This window comes from Mesocricetus auratus, unplaced genomic scaffold (assembly GCF_017639785.1).
Source record: "Mesocricetus auratus isolate SY011 unplaced genomic scaffold, BCM_Maur_2.0 Super-Scaffold_100007, whole genome shotgun sequence".
NCBI classification, from domain to species: Eukaryota; Metazoa; Chordata; class Mammalia; order Rodentia; family Cricetidae; genus Mesocricetus; species Mesocricetus auratus.
Window position 1 is genome coordinate 23,073,259 of NW_024429191.1, and position 23,124 is coordinate 23,096,382.

At 40.2% G+C, this 23,124-nt stretch overlaps 1 protein-coding gene across 4 annotated transcripts in view; it reads left to right on the forward strand.

Annotated features, from left to right (window-relative positions):
• Atp10b (ATPase phospholipid transporting 10B (putative)) overlaps window positions 1-23,124 on the forward strand; it is a 309,498-nt gene that overhangs the window by 194,603 nt on the left and 91,771 nt on the right. For 2 of the 4 annotated variants that reach the window (XM_021228299.2, XM_040748470.1), the window contains exons 3-4: window positions 16,497-16,794; window positions 18,274-18,468. In XM_021228299.2, coding sequence (XP_021083958.1) covers window positions 16,520-16,794; window positions 18,274-18,468 — 470 coding nt within the window. In that variant the 5' untranslated portion in view covers window positions 16,497-16,519. Of the gene's footprint in view, window positions 1-10,688; window positions 10,843-16,496; window positions 16,795-18,273; window positions 18,469-20,666; window positions 21,245-23,124 lie in introns of those variants that run through there. The other 2 variants (XM_040748471.1, XM_040748472.1) reach the window with 2 other exon arrangements.

Below are 23,124 nucleotides of genomic sequence, written 5' to 3' on the forward strand. Positions count from 1 at the left end.
GACTACATGACCCAACTTTTCTTGAAATGAGAGGGGCAACCAAGGAGATTAAAGATTGTAGGTCATGAGGCCTCTCCTTAAATCTTCAGAGGGACCATGCTGGCAGGTGTGCATTTGCCTGTCCTCTATTCATTTTTTGCCCTGATTAGACAGAATGTGATTAGTGGGTGGATGATGCTCTCAGATCCCTTTGATTCTTATTGTTAAACAGCAATGCCAAGGATAATGGGACAGAGAAATCTGGATCACTCATTAAAATTTAAAAACAGGCACATGAGAGAAAGATACCATGCAACAGAACTTGGGTGGAGGGTTTTTTTTTGTCTTGTTTTTTTAAATTATGGGAAAGTGCATGGGAAATGGGAGGGGAGGGAGGAGACTGACTTCTGGGGACAGGAGCAGCAGTATAGAAAATGGGGGGGGTATCAGGGAGACAAGCAGAGAAGCAAAGAGACAGAGATGGGGGAACAGAGAGACATACAGAGAGAGAGAGAAAGAGAGAAAGAGAGAGAGAGAGAGAGAGAGAGAGAGAGAGAGAGAGAGAGAAATTAATTAGGAAGGGCCTTTTTAAAAGGAAACATAGTGAATGTTCACAAGTGGTACTCTTAGTGGCTGCAGCTGAAGGCATATCCTGTCAGAACCCCAAGGGCAGGCCAGTACAGATGCCTGAATACTAACACTCATGACTTAGGAAACTCCACATGTGCCTTAGATTACCAACCTCTCAAAGTGTTTATGTCATAAGTAAATAGCTTGTTTATACCACTCATCAAGCTAAGCCTAACACTAGATGAAATAGAACTATACTCCACGTCCATACTCATAGTTGAATATTTAATCCAACACTTTACTTTTGCTTGTTTGCTGAGGCAAGCATAGTGTTTAAAGTAGCACTTCTGGGGTTAGATGGGCTGATCTGTGGCTCTCTTCTGACACTAACAGCTGTAATAGAGAGCTGTGGATAATTAGACTTCTCTATACCTATTTTGCTCATGTGTAATAATGTCACTATCATGGTTGTCATGAAAACTGTAAGTTAATATCCATAGTGTTTACTATGATGCTTACAGGAAAATGATAACTCTTATTGAAACTTGTTATTTTTTCTATTTCCTGTGGTCTACTTCTAGCTTCATATAGCATTCCATTCTATTTATATGGTACCATTTCTTTTTTTTTTCTTTCTAATCTTGTATAGATACTTGAATTTTTAATATTCCTAAATGGTGATGGAATTAACATTTCCAAATATGTCTCCTTGTACATATTTGTACAGTTTACTCTAGGGTACCCATCTAGAAATAGAAACATTAGGTCCATGGACATATGTACTTCAACCTGCCTTCATAAAGTTAAATTGCTTTCAAATGTATCATAACAATTTGCAAATGAAAGTGTCTGTTGTACCTCATCTTTGCCAAATCTAAAATCCAACAGGCTTAATTTGTTTGCCAGTCTGGTAGTATGACAGTTACAACTTCATTGTTTTAATTTGCTGATTACTAGTGAAGCTAGGAATAACTTTGTATGAAGCCACATGAGTTTCCCCTTCTGCTTCTATTGTTCATTTTTCTCCTGACTTGTTCATCATTTCTTTTTCTGAATGTGATTACATGCTAATGTCACCAGCATCTATTCCCAGCTCCCTGGTTCATCTTTCCATGTTTTTCAGGAGACACACATATTAATATGCTTCAGGTTCCTTAATCTTTTGTCAAATTATTGATATCTTTGCCTTTACCATTTCTTCCATGCCCCAGAATTATAAAGCTGCTCTCCTGTATTTTAAATCCACCCCCTTTTCCTTCAGAAAGGTCTTTACTATACCTTGAATTTAACTTCTATGTTTGATAAGAGGTGAAAGTGTTCTTACTTGTTATTGTTGTTAGATTGGTTATCAAAGAGCTCATTTATTAGTCCATACATATGTACTGACTTAAAAAGACATATCTGCCAAGTGTCTAGTACTCATGCATGCACTGGACTATTGTCCTATCCTATGACATGTATCATTTGTCTATTTGCTATCCTGATGCTGGTACTTACTGTCCAAATCTCAGTATCTTCAGGGTCAGTATAAGATAATTCACAAGTTTTGATTAGTTTGCATTGTGCATATAAACCATAGTTAGGATAAACACTATTGGTTGGACATGTCTTCTAACACTATGGAGGACATGTCTAAGAGATACAGCTGCACAGCAATAGCATTTTATCTCTCTTACCAGCACACCCTTTGATGTCTCATACTCCAAACCCATCATACCTTCTGCTACCATCAGAAACTGTCTCACATGATTCTACGCTCAGCAGTAATCCACCTCACATTGGTGGGCAGCAAAGCCATTTGCCTCACTAATGGTCTTCAGACGGAAATGTTGCCTGGGTACAACATTTATAGACTTTGCAATTGCGAAGCAACTGTTATAGAAACCATTCTATATGTGATGTGAGATATCAGCAAATCCCCACAGCAGTAACTCTAAGAGAAATTACAAATGCAGAAATACATTTTTCTCACCAATTCACCCTTTCATGAAAGAATGAAGTTAAATTACTGGAGAGTAGGGTAGGAAATTGAGTATAGCTACCTGTACATATTTGTTTACTTTTAATTCAGTTTCCTAAATCAAAAAATCAGCAGAGAGTTTGCTAATTTTGTGCCATGAATCAGTGAAGCCTTCATAATACTCTAAAACTGTTTAACTGGATACCAAGACCTCTGGGCATCAGGAAATGCCAATGGGTCAGTGACACCTTCCTTAGAATGTACTCAAAGTAGAATTTCTGACACCCAGAATCTCTGGCCAACAGCTGGAGCTGTAATGAAATGGGAAAATTAAAGCGTTGCAGACTGAGTTTTCGAGGGGATATATTTCCTGGAGGTCTATGCATCATTCCTAAGCCTCCATCACACAGTCTAGCCTGTGAACACCTCACTATCTTCCTTCAGGCTGCTGGCTACTGATACACTCATGACTATTCTGCTTTCTCTGTCTCCTAGAGTCTTACCATGTAAGCCAAAGGAGTATTAAAGTAGTGAAGTCTTCTGAACTTCCCTGACACTTCTTTTTATCCGTTTTCTTCTCTTGTTGCTATGTTTATGGTCTCATCATAGAAGATTCTTAGTCATGATCTCTTTTACAATTGTATAGACCCTCCTCTATGGCCTTACAGTTTTAAAGGTTTAAAGGAGAACCTCATGGGAAGGAACTCTGATTTATCTTTGTAAGATAAAAGATTATTTGTAAAAAAAATTCTCCTTAAATAATCACAGACTGAGAGGTAAACAGGTATAATTCTGGTTTAAAATAAGCAGAAGAAACAAAAGGCACAATGTACATGGTAAGTCAGGAAACTGATTTGCTTCTTTTGCTCATTGTCTTTGTGGCATATAACAAGCCTCCAAACTCTCTTCATTTTTATTATTATTGCAATATTATATATACCTATATGCATATGACATTATATATATATATATCATATGTTATCATTAATCTTATTCCAGAAGAAATGTCAATTAGGCTCATCTGCACAATATCGATAACTTCAAATTTACCCACATTCATACTTTCTAAGCCACAATCTCATCATATATGATAATTCAATACAAACTCATTTCTAAAGCTCTTTTAACTTACCTAGTCTATTTCAGTTCCAGTATATTCAATATTAACCCAATGCTAAGAAAAATTAGAACTAAAGGCTTATGAGTCAATAGAGGATGCATATGAGAAATAAAAGATAAGGAACAGTGAAAGCCTGTGAATTGGGATCAGTGAAGCATACTCTGTATCTACTGGGGAAGAGCTCCCTGAGATACAGGGGGCATCCTTTTGTGAGTACATTAGCTGGAATCCTGAGCAAGAGTGAAGGGCTTGCAATCCTGAGCAATGGGGCAGGTCACAAACACTTCCCCAATAATTCCTCTATCTCACTCCAGTGACTCTTAGTTGCATGATCCCAGGGGCCCAGAAGTAATAAGATCAGAGTAATTTTATTAAATGCTTTATAACAGGTATCAGTGATGGAGAAAATCAATCTTAAGTTTGTTGTGTCAAGAGAGACAGCATTAAAAACTTCTAGGGAGCAGGTCCTTGGTGAAATTGTACCATACATTATTGTTTAAATGAATTATGTTAGCTTATTAATGTTAGTTCCTATGCCCTCTGGATTGTTTCACTCCAAGTATTTTTCATTATCCTCCCAAAATGTGGTCCCAAGGAAACTCAAAGTCTTCTTAATCTCTGATACTTCTAAACAGGAATAGTGGAGAGTTTCATTCCCCTGTTAAGTATCTCTGTCACTCAGATGTAACTGATCTCAAAACACTTTTGGGAGAAGAAAATTGATTAATAAGGATTCTTTTTGAGAAATTTTTAGATCATTGTTAATTACAAATTATTGGTGTCTATTCAACACAAAAACCTAGTGCTTCTTGGCGCTGATCAGTGTACCTAGGAAGATGTAAAAGAATGATTATTCCCAGAAAGCACTGGGGTAAAGTGACACTGTCATGTAGAAGCCCTCAGTTCAGACATGTATGTGCCCAAGTACACAAAACTAAGAGCTAACATGGGATAAGGATAAAGTACTATAAATCATATGAGGGATCAATCATACTTATCAGGAGAATAAACATAAATGAACATTGGAGGTGGATTTGGGGGTCCAGAGTGCTGGTGTTGGTACTGAGGAAAAAGATGTACGCAAAAGAAAAAGAAAAGAATGTCCTTATGGCTAGATTAGAGTGTCAGTGAAATGTAATCAACAGAAGGCTGGGAAGATACGCTATGTGCATTATTAAGAAGGTTCTGTAAATTATTCTAACGTTCTATTTAAAGTTATAATTATTTCTATTTTGTTTTGGGAAATTCAAATCCAAAATTGCTTAGCAAGGTGATGGCAGGAATGCATTCACACTTATAAATCATGTGTTATGACTTATGAACTAACTGGGTGTGAGCAAACATGCTTATAAAGAAACGATCAAATTGTGTAAATATTCAGACAACTCAGGCAAGACATGAGCATAGCCTGGGGTGGTAGTGGTGGTGATAGTGGTGGTGGTGTATGTGTGTGTGTGTGTGTGTGTGTAGCTTGTTAGCCTTGAACCCAGAGAATAGACAAAACTGACAAGTATTTATGATTGGGATCAATATAACTTGGAAAATGTTTCAACATGGCAGAGTCAAAACTGAAAACATTCTACCATACCCTGAGATATGAAGGATGGATATCACCCTGAAGCAGTAAAGATGATGCATTTTTGGAGGTAAACTGAGATTTGCATCATTAAGGTGTTCACATGGTAATGTCTAGAAAGAACTGGATTCCTCTTAAGATTCCTCCCTGTGTTGGGATGAGAATTATGAGAATTTGAGAGCTATTTTAAAATCTTGTTATAATTAGAGAGGATAAAGCTGAGAAAGTTTAGTTGTTTATTTAAAGTATGAGAATGTCCATTCCCAGACACATATGAGGGCAGATTAAATAACTAACACAAAGTGGATGAAAAATGTGTTCCTTTCTGGTAAAAGAACAATGTCCTATGAGGTCCTTTTCCCTGTATAAAGAACCAAGGCTGTGATATGGAGAGGCCTCTCATCAGGGTGTCAAGACAGAGGTCAGTATGAGAACCTGAGTGAAAATTTAAGGAATGTGCATGGGTCATAGCAATCCCTTTGTTTTATAGAGGAAGGAACTAGGGCCAAGAAAGAACATGGGAGGACCTCCCAGGAACTCACAGCTGGTGAGTAGAATAAATAAGCCTGACAGCTTGATTTACCTTGGCCCTAAGGATCTCCATGAGTTCAGGGTGAGCTGAATCCCATGTCCTCATAAAGGTCAATTTCACTTCTCCTATGGCTTCTGAAATTCCTAAGGAGGTAAATTTTCTCTCGTTGGTCTGTGGTTGTAATAGCCAGCATTTGCTGTATTTCTTTCTTGTGCCTGTCTTTCTCATGGTCATCCTTGTATCCTATCCCAAACCTGCAGACCGTTCCTCTCAATCAAATGATATAATTGAGGTCAACAATCTAATGTTGTAAAATTTTATTAACAGTTTTAAAGTTGCATGGAAGGACAGTATATTTTATTAGCATATCATATATATTTTAAGGGAGCATTTCACTTTCAGCCAATAGTCAACAGCTATCATGTTAATTATAATTTCCCATGCTCCCCCCTCCGTCTCTCTCTCTCTCTCTCTCTCTCTCTCTCTCTCTCTCTCTCTCTCTCTCTCTCTCTCTCTCTCTCTCTCTCTCTCCTCCCATTCTTCCTTTAACTTCCTCCCAGTGTATAGTCACAGTACATTTCCTCACCAAGGAACCTCTGGAGACAGCTATCCTACATAAGTTTTTGTCACTTCACTTAAAAGTCTGGACCAATGGTCTTTGTGCTGAAACTGGCACCTAGTTCATTTGTCCTTGATAGAGTTCTCCTCAAATTTCCTGTCCCAGGCTGCCCCCATCTCAGACATTCCTGGGTGTATTTATCAATGTGTACTTTGTTCCATGTGTATGCCTGAACATGGTGCATTGAGCCAGTCAATCTGGTCTCTTGTCTTTTAATTGCTTATAGCCCTATGAACTTTGAACAACTTTTTCCACCCTTCAGCTAAGCACTGATTTATTCCACTTCTGTGAGCAATTTATTCCCTTTTAATTAGACACAACTTAATTATTTTGCTGTTAAAACAAACCAAAAGAATCTATAAGGCAACTTTTAAGTGAAATCACATTTCTGCCTGCAGGGATATTAAAAATGAAATTATGCAGCTCATTTTACCTGTCTCAAACAAAAGAAAAATTGGCTGCATTGTCTTTTAATTTCCCCTGATCTTTTATCTTTCATCAGAAAGATAGCTGGGAAATCAAGGTTAGGCTAAGGAGGGAAATTGGGGCAAGGAAGCCACAGTTTTCAACAGAGAGCAGTCACATGAATGTAGGAGACTGTGTTCATTCAGGTTTGCTGTGTGGCAACTCCCATGCACTGCTTAACAGGGTGTCTCATCTCTGTCTTCTGGGCTCCTTACTCAGAAAGCTCTTACGTAGGAGGGAAAATAGAGCTTCATAGTTGCTTATTCTGGCACTTTTTGGATCCATGTTCTCCTTCAGACACCAAAGTCTGATTCACTGCATTGCCTATTCTACTTTTTCAGGTATCATACCTTCCATCTTTAACAGTTTCTGATGCTTGATATTTGACATTTGTTCAATTCCCTGTTGATTTTACACCCAGCTACATTTGTGTGTGAGTATATCCTATGTCTCCAAACATTTTGTTTGCTCAAGAACCCTGCCTTCTGGAGCATCCTCTCATGTATCACCAATTCTTTCAAGAAATCCATAATGACCTTGAAGAAATATCTAATACATGATGTATAATATATGAATTTTCTGTCGTCTGGTTCCTAGTAGACTACCCCAGGTCAGTGTGTTTAAGGGCTAAACTCTTGACTTCAAATTTGGAGTACATCACTCAGGTATCAGGGTTGCAGAATAAAAATTGTGGAATATCTATTGGCTAAGAGTCACTAGAGATAGGTGTGCTCATGTCCTGCTGTCAGGCTGCACACTGCTCCAGTGGAACTCACTGGAATCATTTCCTAAAATTCTTTGTTCTTCCAAAATAGTTAAGCTTCCAGTGCAGTAAGGATGAGACTACAAGGCTAGTTCTGGCCATGGAAATTAGACTATGAACAAGGTGCTATAATTAACTTCTGGGTCTTTAACCTGGCTATATTTAAATCCACATGTTGAGATGATAAGGTGGAAGGAACTTGGATCCCTCAGTCACTGGATGGAGAATGGTCGCCTCCGGTTGAAATTTTTTCACAGGTTGTTCTATGCCAATGAAATTTGCACCTTGATTTGGCTCCTAGCTTAGCTTCTCCCACTTTGACACATAAGCCAAGCAGGTCTAGCAAAGAATGTTCAAGGATGAGAAACAGCCAGAAGTCTAGGCATTAATTTACAGTAACATCTGGTGACTCCAGAGCCAGGAGGAAAGAGGGTGGCAAAGGCAGCAAGTAACAGCATAGATAACAGCGGAATCTAAAACCTAGATCTTAAGCCATCATAATTACAAAGCTATAAGAAGAAAACAGCCATAGGCTGACTTCCACATTAGAGCAATAACTCTGAAGCTACATAAAGGCTGGCTGCAAAAGGAGTGAGCAACATTGCAAGAAATAGTTAAAAGCTGATGGGTTTGTAAAATATTTAGGAGGCAATTAGGGATGGAACTTAAAAATAGATTGACTATGGTAGAAGGAGGAGTCAAGATGGCTGCTAAATCATCAGCTAGAGACCCTATAATAGGGATGGGGACTATCGAAGTCCAAGTGAACTTCAGTGACAATCTGAGTTTTAGGAACATTCATGATGCAGGGCCTAGAAAGCAAGACAGAACGCAGTGGAATACTGTGGTCCAAGTTATGAAAGGGTTGATAATCCCAAACGGGAGGTCAACTTGCTGGGTAACAGAGACATTGTGAGTTCTAATGAACTTTAGAGATGGATTATACCACAATAGACTAGACTTCATGTCTATTTAAAAATGATTTTTTTCTTGGAAAGCTGTTGGAGTAATTTTTATCAAAAATAAAAATCATTAACTCAAAGACTAGTGATGGCTGAGCATGGTCTGCTGGTGATGTTTGAAACTTTTGGAGTCTCTCTTTTAATCATTCCTCTCCCATATAACTTATTATCTTCTGTAGAATTGTATATTTTGGTTAATTTTAGTTAAGGCCTCTACTCTTTCTTTTTCACTCTTCCTTTATCTTGCCCCAAAGGCCCTATTTTCTCCAACCAAAGACAGCCTTCACCTCTTTGCTCTGCACTCATTCTAACTTGGTTTTCCCTCCTCTCTATGAGATGGAGTCAGCATACGGCATCCTGATTATCCGACATGCTTTGTAGTGTGTGAATGAGGCAGTCACAGCGCATGCTAGAAGAACTGGAGGGAGGGCTCTCTGTAGCTGAAGTGATACAACTAACTAGGAAATATCTCCAATGTTGATTGCTGTCCTCTAGCATATGCTTCTCAAAATTCAACCATAATTTCTGAGTATGAAAGAAAACATACATAAATAATAAATCAATTATGTGGCATAGTCTAGGTTTAAAATACTCGAATATAGACAAGGGGGGAAAAGACATCTTGACTTCTAACAAATGCAGTTTTTCCTAAAAGAGACCAGAAAGAAATAAAAGGGCCCGGAGAGCAATCATTCTGCCTTCCCCTACTGACTTCTCTCTGCTCACCTGTAAAATAAGCAAAAGGCTACATAGGAAAAATTTAATCCAATCAAAATTAGTGAAAAAAAATGAATAGGATTGCTTTCCTGCCAGTCCTCTGATCTACTTGAATGTTTGCATAATGAAAAGAACCTGGGCTAGCTGAATTTTAATTTATTTCAAGGCTAATGAAAACCTGCCGTTGCAGTTGCTTTGACCCTTCTGTGGGGGTGGAAAGCCCCAGTGGGTTTCAGGTGCTTCCTCCCTGTTAGTAGGCAAGCTTCCATAGGAGAGACACCAAGGCTTCACTGGGCATTGTGATGCTTCTGAACCTGGTTCTTAGGACACCAGAGACTCAGAGGTCCTGTCACAGACCGAGAGTTTCTGAGTTTTTGTTTTAATAGATTCAGTTCCTGTTCTTGCCTATTTAAGACATATTAAACACACTAAACTCTTTAATTTCTGTTATCACTGTGTTCACACATGTCAAAATCAGTTAACTTAGATTCTGTCACATTTGATTAAACAAATGGTATTTTGGACAAGGTGGAAAATGGGAAAATGATTGGAGAACAAGTGGGGTTTGGGGGTAACTGATAAGACGGCTGATTCGAAGCTGTGCCTGCATGGACACTTCAGATTCCTTCATCTCGGGTGGACACTGTTTGTTAACTGGGTGTGGAATGTAAAAGTCGTTTGTTGTTGTGGTTGTTTTATGTTTGGAGGTGTTGTTTGTTTTTGTTTGAGGTTTTTGTTTGTTTAGATTTACTCATTTAGCTCTCAGGGCAGAGTGTTTTGAAAAATCCTGCTTACTGATGTCCAACTTTATTGTATTATAATTCAAATAGCAGGGTAGTATACTATCTATTAAGAAATATATGGTTGGGCAGGAGTGTGTATGTGTGAAGAGGTTGGCAGTGTGTGTGGATGCACACGTACATGTGTACATATATACATGGATGCCAGTGGTCAGCCTAAAATGTTGTTCCTCAAGATGGCCATCAATCATTTGACTATTTTGTTTTATTTATTTTTGAGACAGAGTTTCTCACTGGAACGTGGAACTTGTTGATTGGGCTAAGACTGGGTGACTTGTGAAACCCCAAGGATCCTCCTGTCTCTGTCTCCCCATCACTGAGATTGATTACAAGTGTGCCTCACAACCTTCCACTCCATGGCTTTTTATGTGGGTCCTAAAGATTGAACCCAGGTCCTATGGTCACACAGCAAACTCTTCATAGACTGAGCTATTTAAGAAACTGAGCTTAAATTTAATTTTATAATCCCTCTTGCTTCCTCATGATCCTGACCAACTTCTATTTTTTTTGTATATACTTTATAAAGTTGCAATGTGAAAAAGAATGTCAATCCTTAGATTTTTCTTATTCTACTTTCTAGCCTTCTTGTGTTGCTTTCCATTCTTTCCAGGGTGACTGCTACTTCTCTGAATCCTTCTTTACCTGGCCGCCACCCTTCTCTCTCACATCCCTCCCTAGCTGCCTCTCATGGATTCCCTGACCTCACATAAGAAATAAGGTCACACCCTTGCTGAGTGTGATGTCACTGCCTAGATTTCCTTTGTGACTCTTCTATACTGGTGAGTATACATGCTTGCTTCTATAAACATGTACTTAAAATTTCTCCACCACACTAAAGTGATTTCAGAAGGATGTACACGTGCATTTCACTCATCCTGTTAAAGGTCCAATAAACAACTGTTGATTCCATGGATAAGTAGTTTACTCCCTTATTGAGAGAATGGAATTTGCTAACACTGAAAGGAAAGAAAATGAAAAGAAAGGAGTTGAAATCAATAAGAAATGTGAGCCAGGCAAAATGAGGCAGTCAAGGTCTGAGATTCCTGCTTAACATGCTATGCTAGGTTAATGGGCCACCTCATCAGAATGCCCCCACCACCACCATCTAGAAGACATTCTGCACAAAGAAAAATAACTGTGGCACTTCAAGTCAGGGTGACTTTGAGCGTAAACTAATAAAGTGAGGTGATCCTCAAATTTACTGGTAATGGGAGGCACCATTTACAACAAGGAGGACCTTGGGCAGTCAGGCGTGCCCTTCCCTGCCATTCTGAGCAATAATAAACCGCGCCTCAGATAAAACGTGACACAGCCCTAGCTTTCTGTCCCACTGCTGGAAAGAAGAATGTTACTGAGAGGAACAATGGGGTGGGAGGTTCCTGTCAGCCTCCAGTCTCAGCCCTCAGTTCACCTCACGCTTTCAGTCCTCCTGGTCCATCTCACCGTTCTTCTGCCTAAAACTCCCCAGGACTCCCTCCTCCTCCTCCTCCTCCTCCTCCTCCTCCTCCTCCTCCTCCTCCTCCTCCTCTTCCTCCTCCTCCTCCTCCTCCTCCTCCTCCTCCTCCTCCTCACAGCATGTTTAACTAACCATCCGACCCAGTCTGGTCTCCAGTGCCAGCCTCTGCCACTGTTGGTGGCCAAGCTTCACCATCTCTGAGAAAAATGTCTATAGATTTCTGCTTCTAGATCTAGTCATCTGCCTACAACATCGTTCCCCCTAACCTGCCTGACTTTTCTCTTTACATGCTTGTTAGGTAATGTTTTAATAATATCGCTTTCCAGGTACCTCCTCTTTGGTTCTGTAAATCTGTGTGTGTTCATGCGTGTCTGTGCTCATAAGAAACACATTTTTATAAACCACTGAGACATGTTGCCCCATCTTTAAACAGTTTAGAATGAACTTCCCAATAACAAGAATATTTTTATGTAATTCATACAATCACTGAAAATAACTAAAGTCAGATGATTAGCATTATTAAGTCACTACACTACTTAATCTGCATTTTGTTTTCAAATTTTATCCATTTTCTAATAATGGTTATATTTTGCTTAATGCATGGAAGCATTTTTTATTTCTACTGGATTTGTTTTGATTTTATTGTTTGTTGTTGTTGGGACACAGTCTTTGAACTCTAAACCCTCCTCATGTCTCATCCTTCGTGCTAGAATTTAGTTGGGACGCCATGCCCTGTTTCTTATGACTCATATCTCCCACCCCCAGCCCAGAGTACATCAAAAGTCATATTCTATTTAACATCCTTCCCTCACAAGCAATTCCAAGCCTTTTTTTAAATCTGTGATACTTGAAAAGTACAGGCTCATAAATTTGTGAACAAACCCCTAATTTGAGGGGTTTTAAAAAATAATGTTTCTAACTCATAAGTGATATCATGTTCTCTTTATATCATAACAGAAAGGTACAAGGTATCAAAATTTCCCAATATTATTATCCTTTAAAATTAAGAAACTATACTATCCAATTTGTTATCAAACTTTCCTTCATTAATTTGCCACCCCTTTCCTGTCTGCCCATCACCACCACCAAACCCCACAATGCTGAGGATTAAATACCTTCATGTATACAAAGCAAATAGCCTCCAAATGAACAACATTCCCTAGTTCTCATCCTTTTACTTTTCTGGAAGCTTATTGTACTTCTTTCTTCACATGGTTCTAGGAATTGAGTCTAGGGCCTTAAAGGTGTTAAGCAAGCCTCTATCACTAAGCTGCATTCCTCTTTGAATTGAATCCCTGCTTTCAACTTTTGTTGTGTGGCTGACCCTCACTAAGTTGCCTGGGCTGACCTTGAACCTATTCTTTAGTCCAGGTTAGACCTTGAAATTGGGGTCCTCTCCCTTCAGTCTCTTGAGTAGCTAGGATTATGGTTCTGTACTACCAGGCCTAGCCTGTTGTGAAAAATAAAACTAAAAATGTGATTATGACACAGAGGTGTTTAAACCTACCCCACAAAAAAAAAAATACCTGCAGCATCTACTTCAGTCCATTATCTTCATTAAAAAGATCTTGCCGCCCAAAAGAGAGGGGTATCTGGTTGTACAGCATTATCCAAGGCAAGATTTAGCATTTGCATTTTCAACTCAGCTCATAAATTACCTTTTCATTTCCTTTGCCTTTGCAATAAAAAGGAACCCATGAAAAGAGCATATCTTTTCATAATGAGAAAAAAGATACACTATATTCTTTCTGACTTACCAAATGTCATAATATTGCTTTTGGTCCCAATATGATGGGCATCTATAATTGCATTTATTTTTTTATGCTTGCTATAAGAGTTTATGTAGTCTCTGAAGAGCTTCCTGCAGCCCTAGGGTCTGAAGATTGAAAAATCATTCAAATTGATTAAAGCCATGAGGAGAATGATGATGAGGGTCAGATCATGTGAACATCAGGAAAGTAAAATATTACCATTTAAACTACAAATGGAACTTTTTTTTCCATAAGTGATCAGATTTACAATAGAAGCCTGGGCTGTTCATTGTAAGATTAATAACAACTGACATTATACTCATGTATTTATTCAAAAGAAAATAATCCTGTGAGCCCAGTAAGTGAAAAAGATCATTATATACAGCCTCTAACTTCACAAAGTATATCACTGAGAGATTTACTTCTAGGACTTCAAACAAAATAGGTCAAGAGGAACCTTAGCTGTGCATTCTATTAAAGAGCCTGGCAGCTAGAAGATCCACAGTACAGCACTATCCCCAACACTTGCTATGACCTTTGCATCACTGGGACCAAAACACCCAACAGAAACAACTTCATCAATGAAGTCTGCTTTTTTGCTTATGCTTTCGGGAAATTCAGTCCACATTTGCTTTGCTCCATGTCCTGTTTCCATGACCAACACCATTTAATAAAAAAGCATTTAATTTGGAGTCCCAGTTCCACAGCAGTAGAGCCCATGTCCATCACGGCAGGGAGCCTGGTGGCAGGCAGGCATGTTTGTGTGATGGGAATGCCTACACCCCATCCACAAACAGAAAGCAGAGGGGTGGGGGAGATTAGGGATGGTGTGGACTTTTGAAACCTCAAAACCCACCCCCGAGTGGCACCTCTTCCAACAAGGCCACACCTCCTAATCCTTTTTAAACAGTTCCATCAACTGGGACCCAAGGGAGCTGTTCTAATGCGCACTACCATACTCCACATGTGTGGGCAGAACATTCTGGTTGATGGGGCACAGTGCCAAAGTTCTTCATCACTTTCTGGTGCATAGGAAGCAGAAGGAGAAGATCACACAGAAGGGGATCAAAGCAAAATACATCCCTACTGGCCTACTTTATCCTACACATAGGTCCCGCTTCCTACTTTCCACCACCCCACGGCAATGTTATGACAGTACAAATTAATCAGGAATTAATTCAATAACTGGGGCCAATCAGAGTCATCAGAGGTACAAACACACCCAGAGGTGTGCTCATATTTATGATGCCAGCAATGGTCATCACAGCCCAGTCATGTCATGCTCAAGTATCTAGGAAAGTATCTTTCTGTCTTATTCTACTTTCCATTGTCATTTTATTGTCATGACTAAAAAGACCAGAGACAGAGAGGGACAGGGAGAGGTATAGGGGGAGGGGAGGAGAGAGATAGAGAGAGAGAGAGAGAGAGAGAGAGAGAGAGAGAGAGAAGGACAGAGAGAGAGAGAGAAAGATCTTATATAACCCACTAGACTGTAAATGAAGCTGCTGTATAGCTGAGAATGACATTGAAATGCTGATTCTCCTGCCTCTATCTCCTAAGTGCTGAGATTACAGATGTGTACCTCCACACCTGGATTATGTATGATAGAACCCAGTGCCTCATGCTTTCTAATCAAGTACTCTGCCAGTTGAGCCACACCCCCAAGTTCCATCCATTTGATGCCCTGCTCTGAAATGGTACAAGGTTAAAATGTTTATATCCAAATACCAAAACAAAGAGCTCTTGCTAATAGAATACATGTGAAAACTGAAGGAGGGAGCTATGAAGTGAGGAGTGAACCAGAAGAGGGTGAATACAGAGAGCATGTAAGAGGGGACCCAATTACAAAAAATCATGATGATGCATATGGATGAAAATTTTTATAATAAAACCTATTATACAATATGCTAACTTTTAAAAAAACAATAGTAAAATATAGGCATCTCTCATTTTGTCTTAAAATATGTCAACATGGTTTCATATTCTGTCCATTTTTCTTTTTTTCCCACTTTTTAAATTTAAATTAGAAACAAACTTGCTTCACATGTCAAACCCAGCTCCCTCTCCCTTCCCTCCTCCCCACCCCCCACCAACCTTCCAACCCCATCCCATCCCCCCCTCTGCTCCCCAGGGAGGATGAGGCCCTCCATGGGGGATCTCCAAAGTCTGCCATATCACCCCTGGCAGAGCCTAGGTCTTCCCCTATGTGTCTAGGCTGAGAGAGCATCCCTCCATGTGGGTGCTGTCCATTTTTCCTCTCAAATTTGTTCCTACATGGGCAGGGTTAAGAATACTTACTATTCTTCTGGAGAACTCATGTTCAACTCCAAGCACCCATGTAAAGGCTAACAACTGTAAGTTCAATTCAGACTCCAGTTCCAGGAAATTCATTGCCTTCTGGAGGTACAAGGCACAAGACATGTAAATGGTACACAGACAGACATGCTGGCAAAAACATCAGACACTTAAATATTTTAATTAAATTAACTATATACGCAAATGGTAGTAGGAATATCTTTGTTCGTTTTTAAAAGCTAATTCATTTTTTAAGATTTATTTTTATTTTATAGGTATGTGTATATGCCTGAATGTATATATGTATGTGTATGTATGCATGTATGTATGTATGTATGTATGCATGTACATACATATACCACATGCATACCTACTACCTACAGAGCCCAAAAGAAGGTATCAGATTCCCTGGAGCTGAATTTGCATGTAATATGAGCTATCTGATATGAGTGCTAAAAACTGAACCCAGGTTCTCTGTAAGAACAAGTGCGCTTAACCACTAAACCATTCCTCCAGCCCCTCTTTCTTCTTTGTATGTGAGCAAGTAGAAGATGAACAACATGAATAGAAAAAAATTACCATTAAGAATGAAGCACAGCTCAAATTTAGCCCTCCAGCATCCCATCCTTGCAGGCCAAACTTTGGCTTTCTATGACTGCATCAACCAGGTCACCAATGCCTGCCACTCCACCACTATCTCCGGCTTTCACAACACTGATCCTTGTGTTAGTTGCAGATCAGATTGTTTTTATTGCTCAATACATCTGACCCTAAAACAGAGGCATTGTAGGGACTGTTTGTGTTTTTCTAAGACTGGACCTTGCCTAGACAAATGAAGAGATGCCACATTGTTTTTCCTCCTTACCATCGTGACTTCACATGTTGATGTTCTACTCATCTCTCCTCACCACAACTTCCTGTGTGTTTTCAGACTGTTGCCACCTGCTTCTGGAAATGACACTCTCCTTGGACTTTTCTTGGCTCCGGTGGAAATGGCGAACCCAAAATGGCTGCCCCCAGTCTCCTTCAGAAAGAACACCACTGCTTTCTCCAGAGATGGGCCAGCAGAGTCACAAACCAACAGAGCAGCGGGTGGTGTACCCCAACAATGGCATGTGTCACCAGGACTGGAAGAAGGTCTCCAGGAGGTACCCAGGCAACAGCATCTGTACAACCAAGTACACTCTGCTCACCTTCCTGCCCCAGAATCTCTTTGAGCAGTTTCATAGGTATGCAGCCAGGTCCCCCAACTCTATGTACCTTAGCCTAGCATTTGCCACTGAGACAAAATGAAAGACACCAGTCTCTAAGCAGCACCCTTTAATGTTCAAACGCATATGTGAAATAAGCTTCTCCCATTGATCAAGTGATGACTTATGTTATGTGTTGAGAGGTAGGAATACATGGGGAAAAAGTAAATACTGGCCTCATTGTACCATCTGGTGACTGAAACACAGGTTAATTTCTAAATGATTAAATTGGTTAAAAACTGTTAGCTAGAAAGAAAACTTGCAAGGAGGGGTATGTAGTGCTTTACAGTGAGGATTTGACCTACTTAACAATGTCAGCAAAGGTTTCCTTGAGGAAGTAGCAATTCAGATATGACTGGATGTAAAGACAGAGACCTAGGTAGATGACTCACAGGGGTATTGGGGGCTAAAGTGTTCACTAAGTCAAATGTGAGGACCAATGTTCAGATCCCCAGCAACCCTCTAAGTGCTAGGCAAGTGTGAGGCTACCTGCCTACCTGCAGTCCAAGTTCTTGGGAGAAAGGGAGCCTGGGGAGTGGCAGAGCAAAACTGTCTAGTTTAGATTAGTAAAAATCAGTGATGTATGGGTTCAAGTAAAAGACTCTGCCTCATTATGTAAAGTGGGGAATGACTGAGGAAGACTTCAAAAGTCATGCATGTATGCATCTGAATGAGCATGTGCACCCACATACATGTGAATGCATTACACATAACACACCCACACAATTTTTTTATTTTAAGACAGGAGTGAAAAGAAAGAAGTGGGGAAAGGGAACCAGGACAATGTTTCTGCTTACATGGTTTCGCGCAAAGGTACTGTGGCAGAAGAAATGGTATTCACTTAAAAACTTTGAAAATATAATGCATTCTTTTCAGACAGTTTGCAAAATCATTATCAATTATAAATCAAAATGCATACTTAAAAATCACACCATCTATTGAGTTTTGTAACTATTATTTATTAGCTATTATGTTTCAGAACCCTTTAGCATACACAAAACCATTTTTATGCTACATAACATTTGTAAGAGCCCTTTGGAGTAAAGTATGATATTATTCTGTCTTTGCACAAGAGAGAACAAACTTAGGCAGGACAATGAACTAGTAAAGCACAGACAAAGGGGATTGTCACCAAGACTGATGACCTGAGTTCAACCCCGAAGACCCACATGCTGAAAGTAGAGAATCCTCACCTGCCAGTTGTCCTCTGACCTCCACATTCACTCCATGGCAAAGGTCACATGTGCACTCATGCCCGCACACAGAGAAAATAAATACATGTGATTTTAAAAATCGATGTAAGAAAACATTTGTGACATTTGCCTTCAAGTCCTTTACTACAGTGTTTGACTTGACACTGAAAGAGATGTTTGACTGGCTAAAACCAATCACTAGGAAGAGGTTGGAAGAGAACATTTTTCTCCTTCAGGTTCACACACACCTTGCTTATTCCTCCAGGTGGGCCAACCTCTACTTCCTGTTCCTAGTGATTCTGAACTGGATGCCCTCCATGGAAGTCTTCCACAGGGAAATCACCATGTTACCATTGGCCACTGTCTTGTTTATCATCATGGTCAAAGACGGCATAGAGGACTTCAAGAGATACCGATTTGATAGAGAGATGAACAGTGCCAGCATTCAGATATATGAGAGGTAAGGGGACTTTACCATTGTTCTCTCTCTTGCAAACAGGGTAAATAAACATCAGCATATTTAAGGGACTGATATTTACTTGCAATATGACCTTTAACTTTAGTGTGTGTGTGTGTGTGTTTGTGTGTGTGTTTATCACAACACACATATGGAGAACAAAATATGACTTGTAGAAATTGGTTCTCCCTTCTAATATGTAGGGTCTGGATATTGAACTTAAGTTATCAGACTTGATGGCAAGCACCCTTACCCACTAAGCTAACCTCATATGTCATTTTTTAAACATTTTAAATTTTTGAAAACTTTTATTTTTTAATATTATAAATTCATCATTTCCCCCTTCCTTTATCTCCCACCAAACCCTTTCATATGACTCCCCTTGATCTTTTTTAAATTCATTGCTTCTTTTCTCATTAATTATTGTTACATGTATATATGCACTCCTAAATATAATCTGCTCAGTCTGTAAAATGTTACTTTAGGTATGTTTTCAGGTCTCACCATTTGGTATTAGAGAATCAATTGGTGTGTTATTCCCTGGAGATGACCATTGTCCCTACTCACAGCATTCCTTAGTTGCCTGTGGTTCTTTGGAGTTGAGGCTTCGTGGACTTTCTCCCATGCATGTTAGCATGTCTGTTGTTGTTATTCAGCTCAAGTTTGGGCAGTCATGTTGGTGAGACTTCATGGGTGTAGTTTTTGCCATCAGTAGGAGACACAGTCCCACAGAAAACTCCCTGTTCCTCTGGCTCTTAACAATCTTCCCATATACTTTTCTCCCAAGTTCCCTGAGCCCTAGTGGAATGAGTGTTTTGTAGATGTATCAGTTGGGACTGGGCATTTGGATTGGTTATACTTCTCTGTGATGCTCTCCAACTGTTGAAAAGAGAAGTTTCCTTGATGACAGAAAGGACTGCACTTAGATGTGGATATAAAGACAAATATTTAGAGTGTAGTTAGGGATTATGCTGGTTTAGTAAAGTGGCAGCTGTAGGTTCTCTTCCAAGATCCATGACTTCACTAGCCCTGGGTACATTTCCAGTAGTGGATATGATTTTGTTTTTGCTGATGGGATTTAGTCCAATGAGAGAGCTATAAGTTACTACCAAGATATGCATGCCACTACTACACTGTAAGGGTTATTTGTGCCATACTTGCCATTGTTATGTTTCAGAGGTATTGTAGTTAGGTAAAATGGTTGGTTGCTTCCCTCCTTTAGAAGCTTGAATGGCACCTCCTGGTATCATGAAAGTTAATCCTCAGCAGCCTTGCAGGTCAATTCAGTTCAAGAACCCCTGGCCTTATGTCTAAAGTGCATGATGTCTTCACCAGTAGGAATTTACCTTCCACCTCTATCTAGCAGTAGCCTGTTATGTTTTCGGACTCTATGACCAACGACTCAAAAGAGGGTTTCCAATGCCTAGTGTTGGGGTTTTTGTTAGATGTATCTTTTTTGACTCTTGGCATTGTCAGCTCAGATAATAAAATTTCATTTGGACTACATATGTATATTTAAACACAGACTTAAGTGTGTGGTAGGGGTTTTCTTAGGTAGATAGTGAAAAGTTTGATTCCTTAGGATTTTTTCAGACATTGTTTTCTTAGTTCAGCAATTCTCACCTAGGGGTAATTTTGGCACACACCTCCTCCCTGCCCCCAACCTGTAGCATATGGTGATAGGTGGGGATAGTTAGTAGACAGGATACTACCAGCATCTAGTCAATGGAAGCTGGGGATGCCAGTACATATCTTAAATACACAGGACTGGAAACACACACACACAAATTATCTAGTCAAAAATAGCAAGGCTGAAGTTGAGAAACCTTGGTGTAGCTCATGGAAACCCTCATATCCTTGGCCATACAGACTTGGTATTATTAAGATAGGGTTAGAAGCCCAAGAATTAGACTCCAAGATGATTAGATCATCACAGGAGACTAATTTCCTAAGAATGTCTTTTAAGTCGCGCGCGCACACACACGTGCACATGCGCACACACACACAGACACGTGTGCTTGTGCCAATTTTAAAGCTGCAGAGTGCCCTGGCTAAAAATTCAGTTTGATACTTAACCTGGTAAGTTTTAGGACCCAGCATTAGTGCACCTGTGTAGGAAGGAAGCCACCTGTGGATGACTTCTACATTCCAACAGGGTGGAGCCTGTACCTGGCAGAAGGAAATTCCTCCTGGACACACACCCATTCTCTGCAAGCGCCTTCCTGATCAGAGTTCTCCCACACTAATTGCAAGCTGGCTTGTTTTCCTTTTCTTCTTATTTTAAACTTTTTTGTATCGGTAGTTTTGAAAGAAGAGACATTTTCAGCACAGGAGGCAAGGAGTAAAAGATGCTAATTAAATTATGAGAATAGACGAGGTGGGCTTAAGCAGAGATGAGGAAGGAAGGGAGGAAAAGGCGGAAAAAGAAAGAAGACAAGAAGAGGGTCGTGGTCTCGAACCTGCCTTTCGAAGGATGGCCCTACAAAGAAAACCCCAACCGCCATTATCGTGGGAACCAAATCAAGACCAGCAAGTACACAGTGCTGTCCTTTATACCCAAGAACATTTTTGAGCAACTGCACCGGTTTGCCAATCTCTATTTTGTGGGCATTGTCATTCTGAATTTCATCCCCGTGGTCAATGCATTCCAGCCAGGGGTGAGCATGGTTCCGGTCTGTGTCATCCTCACTGTCACTGCCATCAAGGATGCTTGGGAAGACTTCCGGAGATACAAATTTGATAAAGTCATCAATAACCGAGAGTCCCTGGTTTATAGCAGGTAAAACTAAGAGGTCTGGGGAGGTTCACTGGTACAGCCTAACTTTCTCTGGCTGCCACTCCTACCAGCAAAAGGGATGGTGGCAGGGGCTCTCATGATTTTATCTCAGTGAAGTGTTTAGTGCCCAGAGTGAAGACTACAGCAGGAAGGATCACACACAAAAGAGGACCAAGGGAGGCTTTTCAAATTAGGAACTCTTCATTTTCTAGTATTTTCTTTGATGAAGTTTCTCTAAATTCTCTTTCCTGATTAGTCCAGTGTTGCTATAGCGTGTTTGACTCTGAACTCTGGAAGAGGAATGCATCACTGTTTCAGTGGAGTAACGAAACTTTGCCTTATACTAGGAGCCTGAGGACAAACCCAGGGTTAAGCGCTGTCTCCAGTCCTAACTATGTGGTGGCCTTAGGGGAGTGATGAAAATGCTCACAGTGTTATGCTGTAATTCCTAAAACAAGAGCAATTCTTGATGTGTTCATAAGACTGACACAAAATAACCCTAGGGAATGAACTCTTAGTGTTAATGTCAGACATGTAAAGATGAGGCACAGTCACTTTAAGAAAGCAAAATTCCTATCTGCTGAGGTATTGACTGCCCCAGGCTCGTTTCTGATATTCCCACAAAACATAGTCTACTCTGGTCTGGTCTGACCACACCGTTTAGTATTGCTTTATACATACAGATATATTGCAAAGTTTCATTGGCCTGATGTCCAAACTGGGCTCTTAGGGACATGTTCTTATTTGGTAAGGGAAAAAGGACAGAATTAAAGGGGTCTCTATTTTGTGACAAACTGTGTGACTCTAAAGGAACTAGGGGAGGTGAGCTCAGGCCTCATGAAAGAAAATAATAGGACACTAGTTGGGTGAACTAGCAGTTAGCCATGAATGCTTGAACTGCTTGCAGATGTAAGGCTTTGTTTCTTATTAAATAGGAAAAGTCTTCATTCTGTCACTCACAGTCAGTCTCTCTCTCTCTCTCTCTCTCTCTCTCTCTCTCTCTCTCTCTCTCTCTCTCTCTCTCTCTCTCTCTCTCTCTCTCCTCCCTATCCCCCCCTTTCCTGGGATCACTCTATTGGCTGACTTATTTCCTCTAAGTTTATCAACTGCATCTGCAGAGGTTTCTCTGTTGCCCTGGTCACCGGCAGAAATGAAAGAGAGTGACTTTCAAAGTATGCCCTCTAGCCGATTAGGATCTGCTAACTGAGAAGTAATGCTCTTCCTTGGGGAATGAAAGCTTAGCTACTGGAACTGGATTATGGAAGGGCTTAGGAGTCAGGTTCCCATAAAAGAAGTTCTCCACCAGGGGAGGCCTCCAGGGAGACTATGACAGACAAAGATCCCCTATGTGAAACTCCACTCTCCCCACTCAGGAGCATCTTGGCTGTCAGGGCCACAATTATGTCTAGAAAAAGAAAAAGTAATAAGAGGGATCTTTTATTCCTTTCCCAGCTAGATCTAATTGCCATGAATGTTGTGAGCACAGTGGTCAGCTGTAGCTGAGATGCAGACAGGCTATCAAAAAAAGAGGAAGAAATAGCTGCCTGGGTGTAAATCCTTCCCTTACAGGAAAAGAATAAACCCTCCCCTTACAGGGAAAGCATTCATTTTCCCCTGGCCCCAACCCACACATCTTGCAATTTGTCACCACCTTTCTCCTTTGTTGTCCATGCATGGTGGCACAAAGACAGGCAGGAAGCTTGTCCCCTGTGGAAGTATAGGAGTCCTGTTCTTCCCTCTCTGCCAGAATATCCCAGAATAATGAACCTCTTCTTGGCACTTATCCTGATGTTGATCAAGGGGCAGGCTCACCTGTGCTGAGAGCCAGAATGCCCAACCTACTGTTCTGTTCTCAAAATAGCTTGAGTAAAACAAGATAATAA